Source organism: Dermacentor variabilis, chromosome 8 (assembly GCF_050947875.1).
Source record: "Dermacentor variabilis isolate Ectoservices chromosome 8, ASM5094787v1, whole genome shotgun sequence".
In the NCBI taxonomy this organism is placed as follows: domain Eukaryota; kingdom Metazoa; phylum Arthropoda; class Arachnida; order Ixodida; family Ixodidae; genus Dermacentor; species Dermacentor variabilis.
The window spans coordinates 5,053,647-5,069,207 of NC_134575.1; the positions used below are offsets into that span (position 1 = coordinate 5,053,647).

At 43.8% G+C, this 15,561-nt stretch overlaps 1 protein-coding gene across 1 annotated transcript in view; it reads right to left on the bottom strand.

Annotated features, from left to right (window-relative positions):
• Nucleotides 1–1,794: 1,794 nt before the first annotated feature.
• Nucleotides 1,795–15,561, bottom strand: part of LOC142590858 (uncharacterized) — a 76,034-nt gene continuing 62,267 nt past the window's right edge. Inside the window, exon 8 of the mRNA XM_075703257.1 lies at nucleotides 1,795–2,682. Coding sequence (XP_075559372.1) covers nucleotides 2,485–2,682 — 198 coding nt within the window. The 3' untranslated portion in view covers nucleotides 1,795–2,484. The remainder of the gene's footprint in view (nucleotides 2,683–15,561) is intronic.

Consider the following 15,561-nt stretch of genomic DNA (forward strand, 5'->3'; position numbering starts at 1 on the left):
TACAGGTGCGCAAGGTGGTCTTCCAGAATACTATTCGAGTATTGATAGGCAAGATGTTTAGCATTATTTGGAAAAAGATCATCAAATTCAATTTTAGCATCTGGAACGGAGGAATTTAGTAAGACCACCTCGCATAGGTGAACATTTAATGGGGCCAATAATCCTTTAGCGAGAACAACTTGAGGGCAACGTGATAGATAAAAAATGAGGCTGGTTCGTAAACGAAAACACATTGCGATCTCCTTTGTGGCGATGCATACATATTTAGAAAAGTTTGTACTGTTAGGATATGAAATCGCATGAGAAGGCAGGCATGCTTCTTGATTTAAGATTTCTTTAGCGACAAATTTAGGAAACCCAAGACATAAACGTAACGCCTCTCGTTCTACTAGAATCAGAGGCCGAATTTTATATGCAGGTCCGCCAGAAAACAAGCAGCAGCCAAACTCTATTATCGGGCGAACATACGTGCAGCAGATCCTAGTGAGAACATACCGACCCAACCCTGATCCATTGCTGCCGAGTCTGTGCAGCATTCCTACTGCACGTGCTCCCTTCGAGGTAGCATGCTCTATATGTGGACTCCAATTAAGCTTTGCACTGTACATTACTCCCAAATATTTAAGTGAATTCACCTCTGCGATACTGCCTTGTCAATAAAGAACCGGAATTTGCACAGGAAAGCTTTTAGGGAAAACTAGGACGGCGCCGTTTCTGATATAAAGAGAGATTAATTCCATCAAGCCACATTTCTAGGCGGTTCATATAAAACTGTAGAGTTTGATATAAAGCATGCAAGTCTACCGATGCAGCAAGAAATGCCATGTCATCGGCGTGCAAGTACACATGCACATCCTGTTGCAAATATACAGTACTCAGTAAAATAGCTATGTCAATAGGACAGATGCCTGTGGTAGACCTCTTGATTGTTGATAAGTTGATGAAGACGATCCGCATAGAAAGCAGTAAGATTCCCTGCCTTTTAAAAAGTTTATAAACCCACGCGACCAAATATTTTGGCAGACTAGCATTCCGAAGCGCGTTTATTAGGCTTACATGTTCTACGCTGTCATATGCCTTAGTGATATCTAAAGTGACTAAGGCTGAATTTTTTTTTCTGACATCGAACTAGTTGAATACGACTTTCTAGGTAGACATGGGCACATCAAGTCGAGCACCCACAATTGATGCCAATTTGGCATGGGCTCAAGATCATGTTCTTTATAAATTATCTATGCGGTCGTGTAAGGTTCTTTCGACGAGTTTACTAAGATCTAATTCGTAACCGGCACCTTGCTTTTTTAATAACAGGATAACTTTTGCAAGTCTCCATTCCGGGGGAAGCCACACATATTTAAGAGAACGGTTTACCATAGTAAGTAATGCATGTGATGATATCCTAAATGGAGTTTTTATTATTGCCGTAGCAATGTCGTCGGGGCCTGGTGCTCAACTAGGCAGCTGGCTTACTACATTTTCCAGCTCCGAAATCTTAACTCCTTCGAGGTCTTCACCATGAGTAGGCGGCGTAGCTTGATTGGGCGAAATTGACTCAAATGCACTGAAGTAATAAATTACTGGGAAACCACTGCATTGTTTCGTCGCAAGCTTTGGGAAGGCATATCTCGAAACTGGCAAGCCCTCAGAATTCTCTCCAAGTGAATATGACTTTCAATGCCAGCGACTATAATTCTTAATTGTAACATGTGCCGTAAAGCAACTAGTTTTAAAGTTTAGTTACCGAACCTTTACTAATCAATCTAATATTCATTTTGATTTCTCGTGGGCATAATGTCTGCCTCTGAAAGTGATCTGGGTGAATAGCTTAAAGAGGCACAACTGAGCGACGTGCCACAGGTGATATTTAAATGCTTTGTTAAGGATTCGAAAACAACACCCCGTGCATTGGTTCTATCCGCTGAATTCGCTGTCATGCAGGTATAGTAGGCGGGTCCGAAAAGTTGGGGGATAAAAAATCAGTCGGCGACCTTTTTTTTTTTGAAGTTCGTTTTGACGGAGACATTACGCAAATGAAAAACCGTAAAATATTTGTGTCGATACGACAGGTGTCAAGGAGAGCTGAAAACTGGGCGATTTTACGATAAAACCGTAAACGTTGGCAAATATGCTGATGTGAGTTACGATATTTATGAGTTTAACGAAATTCCTAAAGACAATTAGCAACACATTTCTGGGCTATAGATGTCTCTATAGGCGTTCCTTACAGAATTGTGATATTATTTAGTGCCGCGACTATGATACATGTGACGCTCGTTATTGCGAGTGAGCAGAGCTTTCTTCGCACCAGGCGATGGTTCCGATGCTGCGGTTCCGCGATGCAGCGGTTCCGATGCTGCCGGGTGACCGATTGGGTTCGAATGAGCAAATTGTCCAGCATCAGGATCGGCTGAAATTTCACTTTACAATCAATCCTAATCCTAGCCGAAGGCCCCTTCTGTAAATACGGGCCCGGTTTGAATTTCTTTATTGCCCTCGCTTTATTGAGCCCATCAATCCTTTGACGGTTTTGACGCGCTGCATAGGTGTGGGCGCATTTGTAATCTCGACGGGCGTGTCCGGCGCAGGATTCGCAGGGATGGTCAAGCCGCAGGTCCAGTAGACGTCCCGGTGCACATCGAACAGGCACCACCCGTCCGAACTGGCAGGCAGGTACCGCTCCATCTGCGACGTCAGCAGATCGAGAGGATTACACACGCGCGCGCCCCGTATATACAAGGAGCAGACTTGTGCGATCTCGCAGAGGCACTGCCCGATTCTATCTCCAGCAATTGCATGAAGAACGTCAACTGCCTGTAACTAAAGCACACACTTAAGTATGCCTTGCCCGCATTCACTTATATATTTACGAAGTTGTGCTCTTATTGCCAGCATGCATGTGTGTGGGCGACCGCGTGAGGGGTCTCCTCTCGTACGCGTGCTGCCGTACCGGCGTTGCTCCCGTCGTGGGCGTCGCCCAGCACTGTGGACGGCAGTTAAGCCTTTCGGGTGCCGATGTCGCCTGCGTGCGGGGGTTGGCGAGCGCCGCGAGGGGGCGCGACCACTGCGGCAGTCTGCGCCATTGTTTGTTGGTTTTTGTTTGGTTGCCTCTCGTCTTTTTTTTTCTTTTTTCCGCAACCTTCGTGACGTCTACAGCCAAAGAAAAATGATTCTGCCGTGTCTGAGTCGTTTATTTTTCTTTATATAACTGCATGGGTCCATAATTATAGCCTAAATAAAGGGAAAATCAGAGCTCCACCCGTTAGTAGCAATTTCTTTACAAAGAAAACCTATAAGAGTTCCTCGAGGAATCCGTGGAACCCGTATGGGTTTCCTTTGTAGCAATTGCTACGAATGGGTGGATGTCTAATTTTCACTTTATTAATTTCTTCTCTCCACCTTGCGGGTTTTCGCAGAACTATTACGTCATAATTAGAGCCTTTGCCTAAGGATCCAGAAGTTGTATAACAGTCTTGTACATTGGCCTAATAAAGTCTATTATATTGATATATAGTGTTGTTGTTGTTGTTGTTGTTGTTGTTGTTGTTGTTGTTGTTGTTGTTGTTGTTGTTGTTGTTGTTGTTGTTGTTGTTGTTGTTGTTGTTGTTGTAAGTGTGGTCGGCCCAATGGTATGAAAAGTCACCCTAGCACGCTGCGAAGAATTGTTGATTATATCTTTCTATGAACGGCCGAATATTTCCCGTCTTCTTTGATGAGGTGATATCTTCAATTGAAAGTGTAATATTTTCCCGCAGCAAGCACATATTAATCCTTCTTGGTGATTTTATACACTTCGAATTGATTGGGACATACTTAGTTATTCTGTTCACAACTCAATTACATAGAAAAATGCAGTCTGTTGTTGGACTTCCTGCTCTTCCGTGAACTTCAACAGCATAGCTTGATCGTCAGTCCAGGTGACAACGTCTTAGACCTTGTGGGGTCCTTCACACCCATGCTCTTGGGACAAAGGAACGACAACGCAGTAGTGCAAACAATCACAAGGGCATTTATTGCACCTTTCATAGATCAATGCCTGCTAGCCGAGTTGCTACCCACAAAACATGCCGATGGGCGCGCGGCAAATCTAGAAGTCCGACTTACCGCGACCTGGTAGCGAGCGAATATGTTCGCCCCATGCTGGATCCCAACGCCTGGTCATTCGCGTGTACGGTCACGCGGACGGTGTCCAAGGCGGCCACGCGAGACGGTCTCGCAGGAGCATGGGTCGGCGCACGGGCAGACGGCATGTCCGTCACGCTTGCTTCCCGAACCCCAAGAGAGACAGAGCGCCTTGTCTCCCGGCGCCCGAGTAACCCCGCAGCGGCGCGACGCTCGCGCCATCTCTCGCACCGCGCTTGTACCACTCCGACCGCCGCGGGCGCCAGGCCGCGCGGCAGGCGAAGCCACCCTGCAGGAGACGAGCCATGCGGGAAAACTAGATCTCAGGGGAGGCGTGAGAGTCACGCATCCCCACATCCTTCGCCTCTCGAACGCTCAAGTCATAGATGTCTCTGGTTCCGACATTTCCCTTGTGCGTCCCGACAAGTTTCACCCGTGGCTAAAAATAACTGCGTCTCTGTCATCCCGGAGCCAGAGCTCCTCCCTTGACATAAATGAATCCTCTCGCTTTGCTTGCAAGAGTGGTGATTATGTTCGTTTATACGATTTCTTGTTCACCAACGATTTGTCACTGGTCACAGATAAAACCAATGTTGATGACCAAGTATAGATCAGTTTACGAAGCTTTGTTTTGAGCAGTATGTGCGAATACGTTCCCCAGTACAGTCCTAAACGCTCGAAGCATGACCACTGGTACTCATGTGAACTTATAACTGTCCTAAAGCATAAAGACCGTGCGCACCGTCTGTCCAGAAGTTTTGTGTCTAATGAGTGGTGAGAAGAACGCTTTCTCCGAACCGTCTCAAAGCGCCTCTATGAGCGGAGTCACAACTCACACATTTTATTCTGGGAAACGAATGCCTCGGAACGGCCGGCGCAATATTCAAAGCGCATCGGCAAGCGCTCTAGTAAGTGTGGAGTGTTTTGACGTGCTCGACTCTAGCGGAGTAGAAGCCAAAGCAGTCGCCGTATGTATTGCTGCCCATTTCTCATGCTTATATAAAGCTTCAGGTTTCAACACTGATGTCAGTCATCAGGACACGACGGTTCCTACATACATCTAGTGCTGTGTTGTTTGATGAGCAGCTCATCAGCGAATACCTTAAGCTCTTGAAGCCTTCCCTATCCTGCAGCCATGATGCCATCCCCTCCGCAATTCTAAAAGCTTGCGGCAGTACATTTGCCCCAGTATAGACATCTATATTACAGCGAAGCTATGTATGGCTATCCGATTCGCCCGTCCGTCCATCCGTCCGTCCATCCGTCCATCTTTCGGTCGCCTGTATGCCGAAAATTCCTCCTGCTCAATCCCATGAGCGTGCGCGGGAAAAAGTGGAGAGAGAGAGAGAGAGAGAGAAGGTGAGACGTGCGATTAGCCAACATCACCTATAGATAGCACAAGGCCTGTTTACTCCGATCCATGACGTCATGCTACCTTGCCCGACATTTCCATCGACAAGGCTATCGTGATGAAAGCGGTGACGTCAAAATCACTGTTGCCTACTCGGGAGCACCCCCATTAGATTCTATGGCACTCGGACCAGGTAACATGACGTCATGGATCGGAGTGAAAGGCCTTGTGCTATCTACAGTCGGGTACAACTTGACAAAAAAGGGGCGTTTACTCCTGCAAGGCGGATGCACACGAGCCTCGACCGATGGGCGCGCACTCTAGACTGACGTCATGAGCCGGACGTTCGTGGACACCGCCGATGGAGAAGATGGCCGCCCGGGCTTCGAACTGGGCCGAATCGCATCAGTCCTGTGCGTCTGCCCCTCGTCAGAGTGAATTCCCAAAATGTTTAGTGTGGTCTATCATGCCGGAAATATTACTGCGAGCTTACGCTGCACCATTTGTGCCGCGTGCGTTTATTCTGAGCCGTGATTCAGCGACAAAATATTGCAGGCAGCATCGCTGACGCTGTGCTACGTGAACTAGCGAGACTGCAGGCTTGCAAAAAAAAAGTGAGAAGTAACGAAAAAGAAAGCCTATCGCATTCTTGAAAATAAGTTTGTGAAAACACAAAACCAAGAGCATGTATTTAAAACGATGAATGAAGCATTTTTTGTACCTTTCCTGCCTCGATCGCCTTCTCGCCCCAGGTTTGTAATGGTTTCGATGAACGCGTTGTTTTCTTTCTAATTTCTTTCGTTGTTTTCTTTCTACTTTGCTGGGAGCATATCTCTCGTCCGAAGCATCAGCAGTCTCGCCGATAACGCCGCCATCGGCGCCAACTTTCGACCATGATGAAGCATGCTACCTTCCTTACTTGGATTACGGCGTCCCTTCAGTCAGCGGCTGGCCAGCGGCATCGTCACCGACAGTCTCATCAGAAGAGTACAAAAGGGCGGCGGATCCGACTTCGGCCTTCAGTGGGCACGGGATAGCGGCGACAATGCATTCGTCGCTTACAAACCCGTTTCTGTTCTACATGCAGATCGTCACTTTGCTGGGAGCATATCTCTCGTCCGAAGCATCAGCAGTCTCGCCGATAACGCCGCCATCGGCGCCAACTTTCGACCATGATGAAGCATGCTACCTTCCTTACTTGGATTACGGCGTCCCTTCAGTCAGCGGCTGGCCAGCGGCATCGTCACCGACAGTCTCATCAGAAGAGTACAAAAGGGCGGCGGATCCGACTTCGGCCTTCAGTGGGCACGGGATAGCGGCGACAATGCATTCGTCGCTTACAAACCAGTTTCTGTTCTACATGCAGGTTGGTAAAAAACCATCACTTCTTAGCAAGCGATCGAACAATCTCTGTTTGCTGCTTATCCCGTGCCCAAGTGTGTTATTCCAATGCTTTTGTGATTGTGTACTAGTGGCAAGGGCATTACTGGTTTGTGGCGATGTCGAGACGAATCCCGGGCCTCTCAATGATTCTAGTGCACAGTATGCACAATTACTTGCGGTAATCGGCGACCTGTCGTCTAAAATTGACTCGAGACATGCCGAAGTTATGGGTGCGCTAGGTGAACTTAAACAAAAACAAGACGCACTCGCTCAAACCGTATCTGATTTAACCACCAGGCTAAATAAAGTAGAATTCTTTGTAGAGAATTTCGAGAACTCTCCACCTATGGCCGAAATCGAGGAAGCAGTCAAGAAAGCAGTCAAAAATGAGAAAAGTGTCCTTGCCTCTCGCCTTGACGACCTTGAGGATCAATCAAGGAGGGATAACCTGCTCTTTTACGGTATCACTGACAGTCCCACAGAGACTTGGGCTGAGTCTGAAACCCGAGTTCGGGACATACTGTCAATGCATTCCGATATTTCTATTCCAGACACGGCTATATCTAGAGCGCACCGATTGGGGTCGTTTTCTGCGAATAAAACCCGCCCCATAATTGTTATGTTCTCGGCATTTAAGATTAAAGAAAGCATCCTTTCCTTGAGGGCAAAGCTAAAGGGTTCTGGTGTATCTGTAGGTGAGGATTTCTGCAAAAATACTAGGCAATTGCGTAAGAGACTTATAAACTTCGGAAACGCCAGCAAACAGAATTTTACACTTCGTTATAATAAAGTAATCATTAACAAAAAGACATACGTTTATTGCGCAGCCACCGATAGCATCTGTGAAATGTATCCCCCTTCACACGTGCCAACCGCCGTACCTGAGTCCGCTGCCGCCCAGGTGAATGATTCTTCATAGCTATCTGCCGTACACCAAAACGTCAAAAGCCTATCAATACTATTCACTAATGCACGAAGTGTACTCAACAAACGCATAGCTTTGTCATCAGCCATTGATTCCTGTTCTGCTGACATTGTTATCATTACGGAAACGTGGCTGTCAGCAAAAATAAGCAGCAGTGAAATACTGGATTGCGAAAACACTTATAGTTTATACCGATATGACCGCGACATTCGATCAGGAGGGGGAGTTCTTATCGGTGTCAAAGATGCTCTTGTTTCTCACATCATTCCGATTACATCGTCATTAGAACTTGTGTGTGTACGGGTTGTCATTTCTATTACTAGTATTAAGTATTACTAAAAGTATTACTAAAAGAAGACGACCCTAGTAAGGCGTACAATATTTTTCTTGATAAACTTATTGCATGCTACAATCAAGCATTTCCAACGGAACTGAGTAGGCCAAGATGTAAAAGAATACGGAAGCCCTGGATTAACAACTCCTTATTAAAGAAAATAACAAAAAAGAACCGTTTGTTCCATATGTTTTTAAAAACGCGAGGAGAAGATGCCCTAATCACTTTCAAACAGTATAGAAATAAACTGAGCAGTGAAATTAAAAATGCTAAGGTAGAATATTATGAACAGGTTTTTGCCAAAATAGGTAAGGATCCTAGGAAAATATGGAATGAAGTAAAAAATCTAACTGGGAAGAAAGAACAATGTACCGTACTAAAAATAGTCACACCTACAGGCACACTAACCGGTCTTGAAGCGGCCACCGCCCTTAACGCCTATTTTGCCACGAGCGCAGTGTACGAGCAGGAAAATGATGAAGAGCATAACTTGGTTGATAACAGCGTTACGATAGTGAACTCTATGGTTCTCGCACCAGTAACTCCTCACGAAATCAACAAACTTATCAATGGGATTAGAAATGATGTTGCTTCTGGTTCTGATGAAATTAAAGCAATGCCAATTAAACATGTGTCTGAAATCCTATCCCCCATCCTAGCAGACATAATAAATAAAATGTTTGAGACTGGAATCTTCCCTGACTCGCTCAAGATAGCCCGCATCTGTCCTATTCACAAGGGTGGTGCTGAAGGAGACATAAGCAACTATAGGCCAATCTCGGTCCTGCCTGTTCTATCGAAAGTATTTGAAGGGGCCATAAATATAAGACTAGAAAAATTCTTTGCGAAATATGGGGTAATAAGTGACATGCAGTTCGGATTTCAAAAAGGAAAATCTACCGAGGACGCACTTCTCAGTATCAAGCATGATATTATACATAACTTTGAGCACAGGCTTTACACGCTAGGACTGTTTGTAGATCTACGAAAAGCTTTTGACTCAGTGTGTCATGATGTGCTATTAATTAAACTAAAAAGATACGGTGTTCGCGGCGTCGTCCTTAAACTGATAGAGAGTTACTTAAGCAATAGGCTTCAATATGTAAGTGTCCACCAAGGAACGACTACAAAAATAGTAATTAAACAAGGTGTTCCTCAAGGCTCTATTCTTGGACCGCTATTATTCTTAGTCTATATTAATGATCTCTGTAGCATCTATAATTCCCCTAAACTAATAATGTACGCAGATGACACGAATATTTTCTTCACTGCACGTACCCTTACAGAGCTTCAGGAGATTGTTAATAAGTATATGGAGTCACTTTCTGACTGGTTACATGCCAACAGGTTACAGTTGAATACTAATAAAACCAAATATATTATATTCGCTCCGATTAACAAGCCAATGAAGAATGATATTCATATTACCTTTCGGGGCACTCCGTTAAAACAAGAGGTGAAGCAAAAATTTCTGGGAGTATGGTTCCAAGAAAATTTGTCTTGGAACACCCACATTGATAATCTTGCTTTGGAGCTCAGTAGATCGATCGGCTGCTTGTATAGAATAAGCTCACTTATACCTTTGTGGCTTAAAGTTTCTCTTTATTATACTCTCTTTTATTCCAGACTTTCCTACTGTATTTTGGTTTGGGGTACAACCTCTAGTAGAAACTACCTCCGAATACTAAAGTTTCAGAAGCGTGTACTTCGCCTACTCGAAAGATATGCAGGACACCCACAAGACTTGCCAACAGGTCCACTGTTTGTAAAGTATTCTCTGCTAAGAGCTGATGAAATTTATTGCTTCAAGTTATTGCAGTATGTACAAAAACATAAACTACACGCATTTAGCAATCCCGCTGAAACACACACGCTCGCCCTTCGAAGGCAAGAGCGCAGAAAGCCTCGAACACGCACGAATTATGGAAAACAACATTTAAATTACCAAATTCCGGTGCTTCTAAATAAACTTCCAGATGATGTCGACCTCAACAAATCGATTAAGAAAAAAACATTCAAAACAATGGTTATCGAGAAAGAAATTCGCTACCAGTGACATCTCATTTAAAACCATATGTAGCGTTTGTCTGTAAAACAGTGCTCTTTTACTGTGTGTTGGATGTCGCCTTTTTTCTCTTTTTTCATATGTTCGCTACGATGATTGACATTTTGCATTTGCGTTCATATGTTTTTTTTTCCCGTTCTGTCACATCTATGACAAGAAATCTGTTTTATATATTTGTGTGCAGTGATATGAACTAGATCCTCTATGACATAGAACTGTGTAGAGTGTAACTACAAATGTGTGTGCTGTTTTTCTCAAATCTCTTTTGTAATATTGTCGAAACTGTATGCGGAGGGAGGGCCTCGTCAGGCTAGTAGCCTTTAGCTCTCCCTTCGCTTTTTCCTTGTATTGGAAAGAAACCAATAAACAAACAAACAAACAAACAAACAAACAATCGCGAGCTTATTTTCTGTGCCTGTTATAGACCACCCGCTGCCCCTATTTCGTTTTGCCATGAACTTCATGATGTGATTAATAACCTCATTGTTAGATACCCCACATCACCCTTGTTTATACTAGGGGATTTTAATTTTCCCAATGTTGTGTGGTCGAAGGATGACGTAGTTGTGAAACAGAGTTGTCCTCAATTTTTAGAATTTTTGGACCTGTGCCGCGATTTTAACCTTATTCAACTTGTACACTACCCCACGCGCACTACACTGACTTCTGCCAATATCCTGGATCTCATTCTTACCACTGCCCCCAACTTGGTTTCACCTCTAACGTTCCTGCAAGGTATCAGCGACCATGTAATGATCCATTTCACTCTTAACGCGCATGTTACTACTAAAAGAAGCTCAAAGACTATACTAGATTACAACAGAGCTGATACCTCGTCAATAACAGCCGAATTTGAGTCTTTCATTACGAATTACTTAATGAACTTTTCGCAACGAACAGTTGATGAAAACTGGTCTCTCTATAAAAACAAACTTCTATCGATAATTGACCGCTACATACCTAAAAGAAGAGTGCCTTCTAACCCCCGATCACCATGGTTTAATAATGCACTAAAGCGCCTGCGCAACAAAAAAAAAAACGGGTATTTCGCCGCTCTAAAGCTACAAATCATCCTGATCATTGGTCTCGATATCACCGCATTGCCAGTGAATATTGTTCGGCAATAGCCAGTGCCAAAAACACATTCCTAAATAATACTCTGCCCTCGTTTCTGGTTTCTAACCCACGGAAGTTTTGGTCTATTGTTGCAGGTACTAAAAAGAATGTTCTTCAATTAATTCAATCAGACGTGCCAGTTCCAACTCACGAGTGCTGCGAAATTCTGAATAATACCTTCTCGTCATTTTTTCAGCGATCAGTACAGCCAAAATTTCCATTCTTATCGTCCCCAAGTTTTCCGCCTATGGATCCTATCTCGCTTGACTGGATTGGCATCGGCAAACTTATCAGAAACCAAAAAATTTCTTCATCCTGTGGTCCCGACTTCATTAATTCAAAAATGCTAAAGTGTACTGAAGTTTTTTCAAGTGTTATTTTATCAAAGATTTTTGACCAGTCCCTACAGCTTTCTACCCTACCCAAAGACTGGAAGGTGGGAAAGGTGGTTCCGGTCCATAAATCAGGTGACACTCATTCCTCCAATAATTATCGACCAATTTCATTGACATGCATTCCAAGTAAAATATTAGAGCACATAATTTATTCACACCTCATTAATTTCCTTGAGATGAATTCTTTCTTTAACAATGCACAACATGGATTTAGAAAATTCTTTTCCTGCGAAACCCAACTCTTGTCTTTTACCAATGACTTGTTTTTTAATGTAGATGAGCAACTTGATACTGACTGTGTATTTTTGGACTTCTCGCGAGCTTTTGATTCTGTTTCTCATGATTTACTTATTTTCAAACTTTCTCTTCTTAATATTGACCCAAACGTATTTGCATGGATTAAGGATTTTCTCTCTAACAGGACCCAGTATGTAACCGCTAATGATTGTACTTCTAGACCTTGTTCAGTTACCTCCGGTGTACCGCAAGGATCCGTACTGGGGCCCCTGCTTTTTCTCATCTATATTAATGACCTTCCTGACTGTATCTCTAACTCAATCATTAGGCTATTCGCGGACGACTGCGTCATCTACCACAAAATAACTAACCTTAATGATTCCAGTAAGCTTCAAGATGATCTGGTTAGTGTATCAAATTGGTGTAACAAATGGCAAATGCAGCTTAACACAAATAAATGCAAACATATGCGTGTCTCCTGCCGCTCTACCCCTTCTGATCCGCCCCCCTATTCTATTGATGGTACTGTCCTGTCGGTTGTTAACTCTTATAAGTATCTTGGCCTGCATATTACTAGCAATCTTTCCTGGAACATGCATGTTGAATATATCACTAACAATGCTAACCGAACATTAGGTTATCTAAGACGTAACTTTGCATCCGCTCCGACCTCACTAAAGCTTACCATGTTCAAAACGCTCGTCCGTCCAAAATTAGAATATGCGTGTGCCATATGGGACCCTGCTCATTCCAATCTCATTAATTCACTTGAAAGCATTCAGAACCGTGCAGTGCGCTTTATCCTCTCTAATTATTCACGCCATTCTAGCGTAACATCCATGAAAAAAACATTAGATCTACCTGACCTTTCACTACGTCGCAAGCATTCTCGCCTTTGTCTTTTTCATAAAATATCCTACCTCAATCCTTTCCTGAAAGAAAATCTCTTCACCAGACCCAGTTACATTTCCTCTCGCATCGATCATCAACACAAAGTTGCAGTGCCAACTTGCCGCACTAATTTATACCATTCATCATTTTTTCCAAGAACCGCCACTGCATGGAACCGCCTTCCCGCCTCCTTAGTCACCATTTGTGACAGTACCAATTTCAAGCTTGCTGTTCAAAGTGTCTTATAGTTCCTTCACGATTTTTTGTTAATTTTCTTTCGTTCTGCAAATAATAATGTACCCTACCACTCCTTTCTGTTGTGCCTGCCGGCCTTGAAAGTATGTACAATAAATAAATAAATAAATAAATAAATAAATAAATAAATAAGTAGTAGTTAAATAACAACTGATTCATTTTAAGCTCGGAAAACGAGTAGTAAATTTGCCGTGTACATTTAAACCAGCACAAAAGCCATGCTGAACTGCTCTTTCTTACGTTTTCCCTTGCAACGAAGCTATAAAAGCAGACGACGTGCCGCATTGCAGAAGGCACGGGGTTATTTTTCTCTCGCGATCCGGCATGTGCTATAGCATTCGAGTCATGAGAGCTCTGCCAAACCAGTCATCAAAATACAAAAGTATTTATTTATACTGAGAATTACGCGTTTTCGAAACACCATTTTTTGAGCGGGACTACTATAGTCACGGAGGCAATCGGCTCTTGCACTTCGGTCATCTGGGCGCGACCTCCCCTTTTTCTGAAGTTGTAGCAGACTATAGGTAGCGTTGTATTAGCTGCGCCAGTAGTGACGTCGTTGCTCGCTGTCGTAGCAGAGCGAGCGCGCAGCAGTTTATCCCCGGCTCCAAAATGTGTCGGCCACGCGTCATACGTACTCCCGAGGAGCAGGCAGCTTTCGATCAGCAACGCCGCGAGCAGAACAGGGAACGAGTTCGTCTACGCCTAGGCGATGCTGCAGCCCGGGCAAAAGAACAGGCTCGTGCAGCCGAGTGCAAGCAGCAACTGCGTACCGAGGATCAGCAAGCTACCAAGCCGTCGTTTACTGGACCGTCGGGATTAACCCCGCGATAAACACCGGGGCGGCACGTTTCAGCTTCGCTGGTTAACCATCTGTACGGAGTGCTTGGGCGGTGATTTTTTTCTTGTCTCGTCGAATACTTCCACTTTTCCTCACATGTGGAACACTGGTAGTCTTTTTTCCTGTATTTAAGGATGGCTGTGAAACCGATGTCTCTAAATATCGCCCGATTTCTTTTTTATCTGTGCCACATCTTAGATTTTTTAGCTTCCTCTTGAAACCGTAATGCCATTACTGTGAAGAAATCATTAATTCGGAATCGGCATGCATTTCTCACCGGCCGCTTCTCTATCACAAATATCGCAAGTTGACGTAATTTTCTGTGACCTCAGCAAAGCTTTTGATATAGTCAGCCACTCACTGCTTATGACAAACTCTACACACTTTGGTGTTCACTCGTCAATGGTCAATCTTTTGCAAAGTGATATGCTTGATAGACCATGTTACGTCAGCGTCAATGGCCAAAACTTTCTTCTTACATGGAAACTAGCGGCGTCCCTCAAGGATCATCATTAGGACCACTGCTTTATTTAGTTATTATTAGTCACGTTCTTTGCGCTATTCGGAATTCTTCGTTCCCTCTGTATGCCGATGACGTGAAGATATTTAAGGATATACATGCTGTTGATGACAGTCCCATCCTTCAGTCTGACCTGTTCTTTTTTCTTCTGAATGGTGCAGAGATAATAACCTCACCTTGAATGATGCTAATACCAAAGTGATGACTTTCACACCCAAACAGCAAGCATTTATTTTTCTTATTCAGTAGATTCTGTACCACTGTGTAAGATCTGTGACATCACTGATCTCGGTGTACCTTTTGATAAAGCCTTGCAGTTTTCTGCTCACGCTAAACGCGCTTCAAAGCGGGGTATGCGCTCTCTTGGTTCTGTATGCAGACTATCGAGAGAATTCAACTCGCCTACACCACGCCGCAGGTTGTACACAACAATACCTGTCTTACTCAACTGGAATAAGCGTCGGTCGTCTGGAATGGCATTTCTAAATCCGACAGTGACATTAAAGATTGGGCCCAGAAAAAGTTTCTAAGCATATATCATCATCACCGCATTGCTAACACGGACTCTGGACCTTGTTCTAGCACTGTTGGATTATTGTCACTGCCCTTACTTCACTGCCGACGTAATCGCGCTGACCTTCTGTTTCTTTTCAAACTTTTTCACGGTATCCTTTCATGCCCCACACTCCTCAGTTGTATCGTGTTTTGTATTCCGCGCCATATCAAAAGAGAACACAGAGCTTTCCACGTTCCTGCCTACCATCACTGATTCTCAATTGTCCAGAGAATACAGTCTTTTATAACGCGTACTTTATCTTCGTATTTTTCACAACTCGATGTCTGTTCTTTTCCGAACTTTGTGTTGTTGCGTCATAGCTTCACATATTGTCGAACTGCCCTTCTCCTCCTTTCTCTCTTGTATTCATCTTGCGCCTGGTCGTATCTACACTGTTATTTTCAATATCGTTGTTTTTATTCATTGCTTTGTTTTACTAATATTCCCGCGCCGTTCTTATTTGTATTTTCTGTTATATATGCATGCGCCAGCACGTAGACTTCGTTGTTGTTGTTGTTGTTGTTGTTGTTGTTGTTGTTGTTGTTGTTGTTGTTGTTGTTGTTGTTGTTGTTG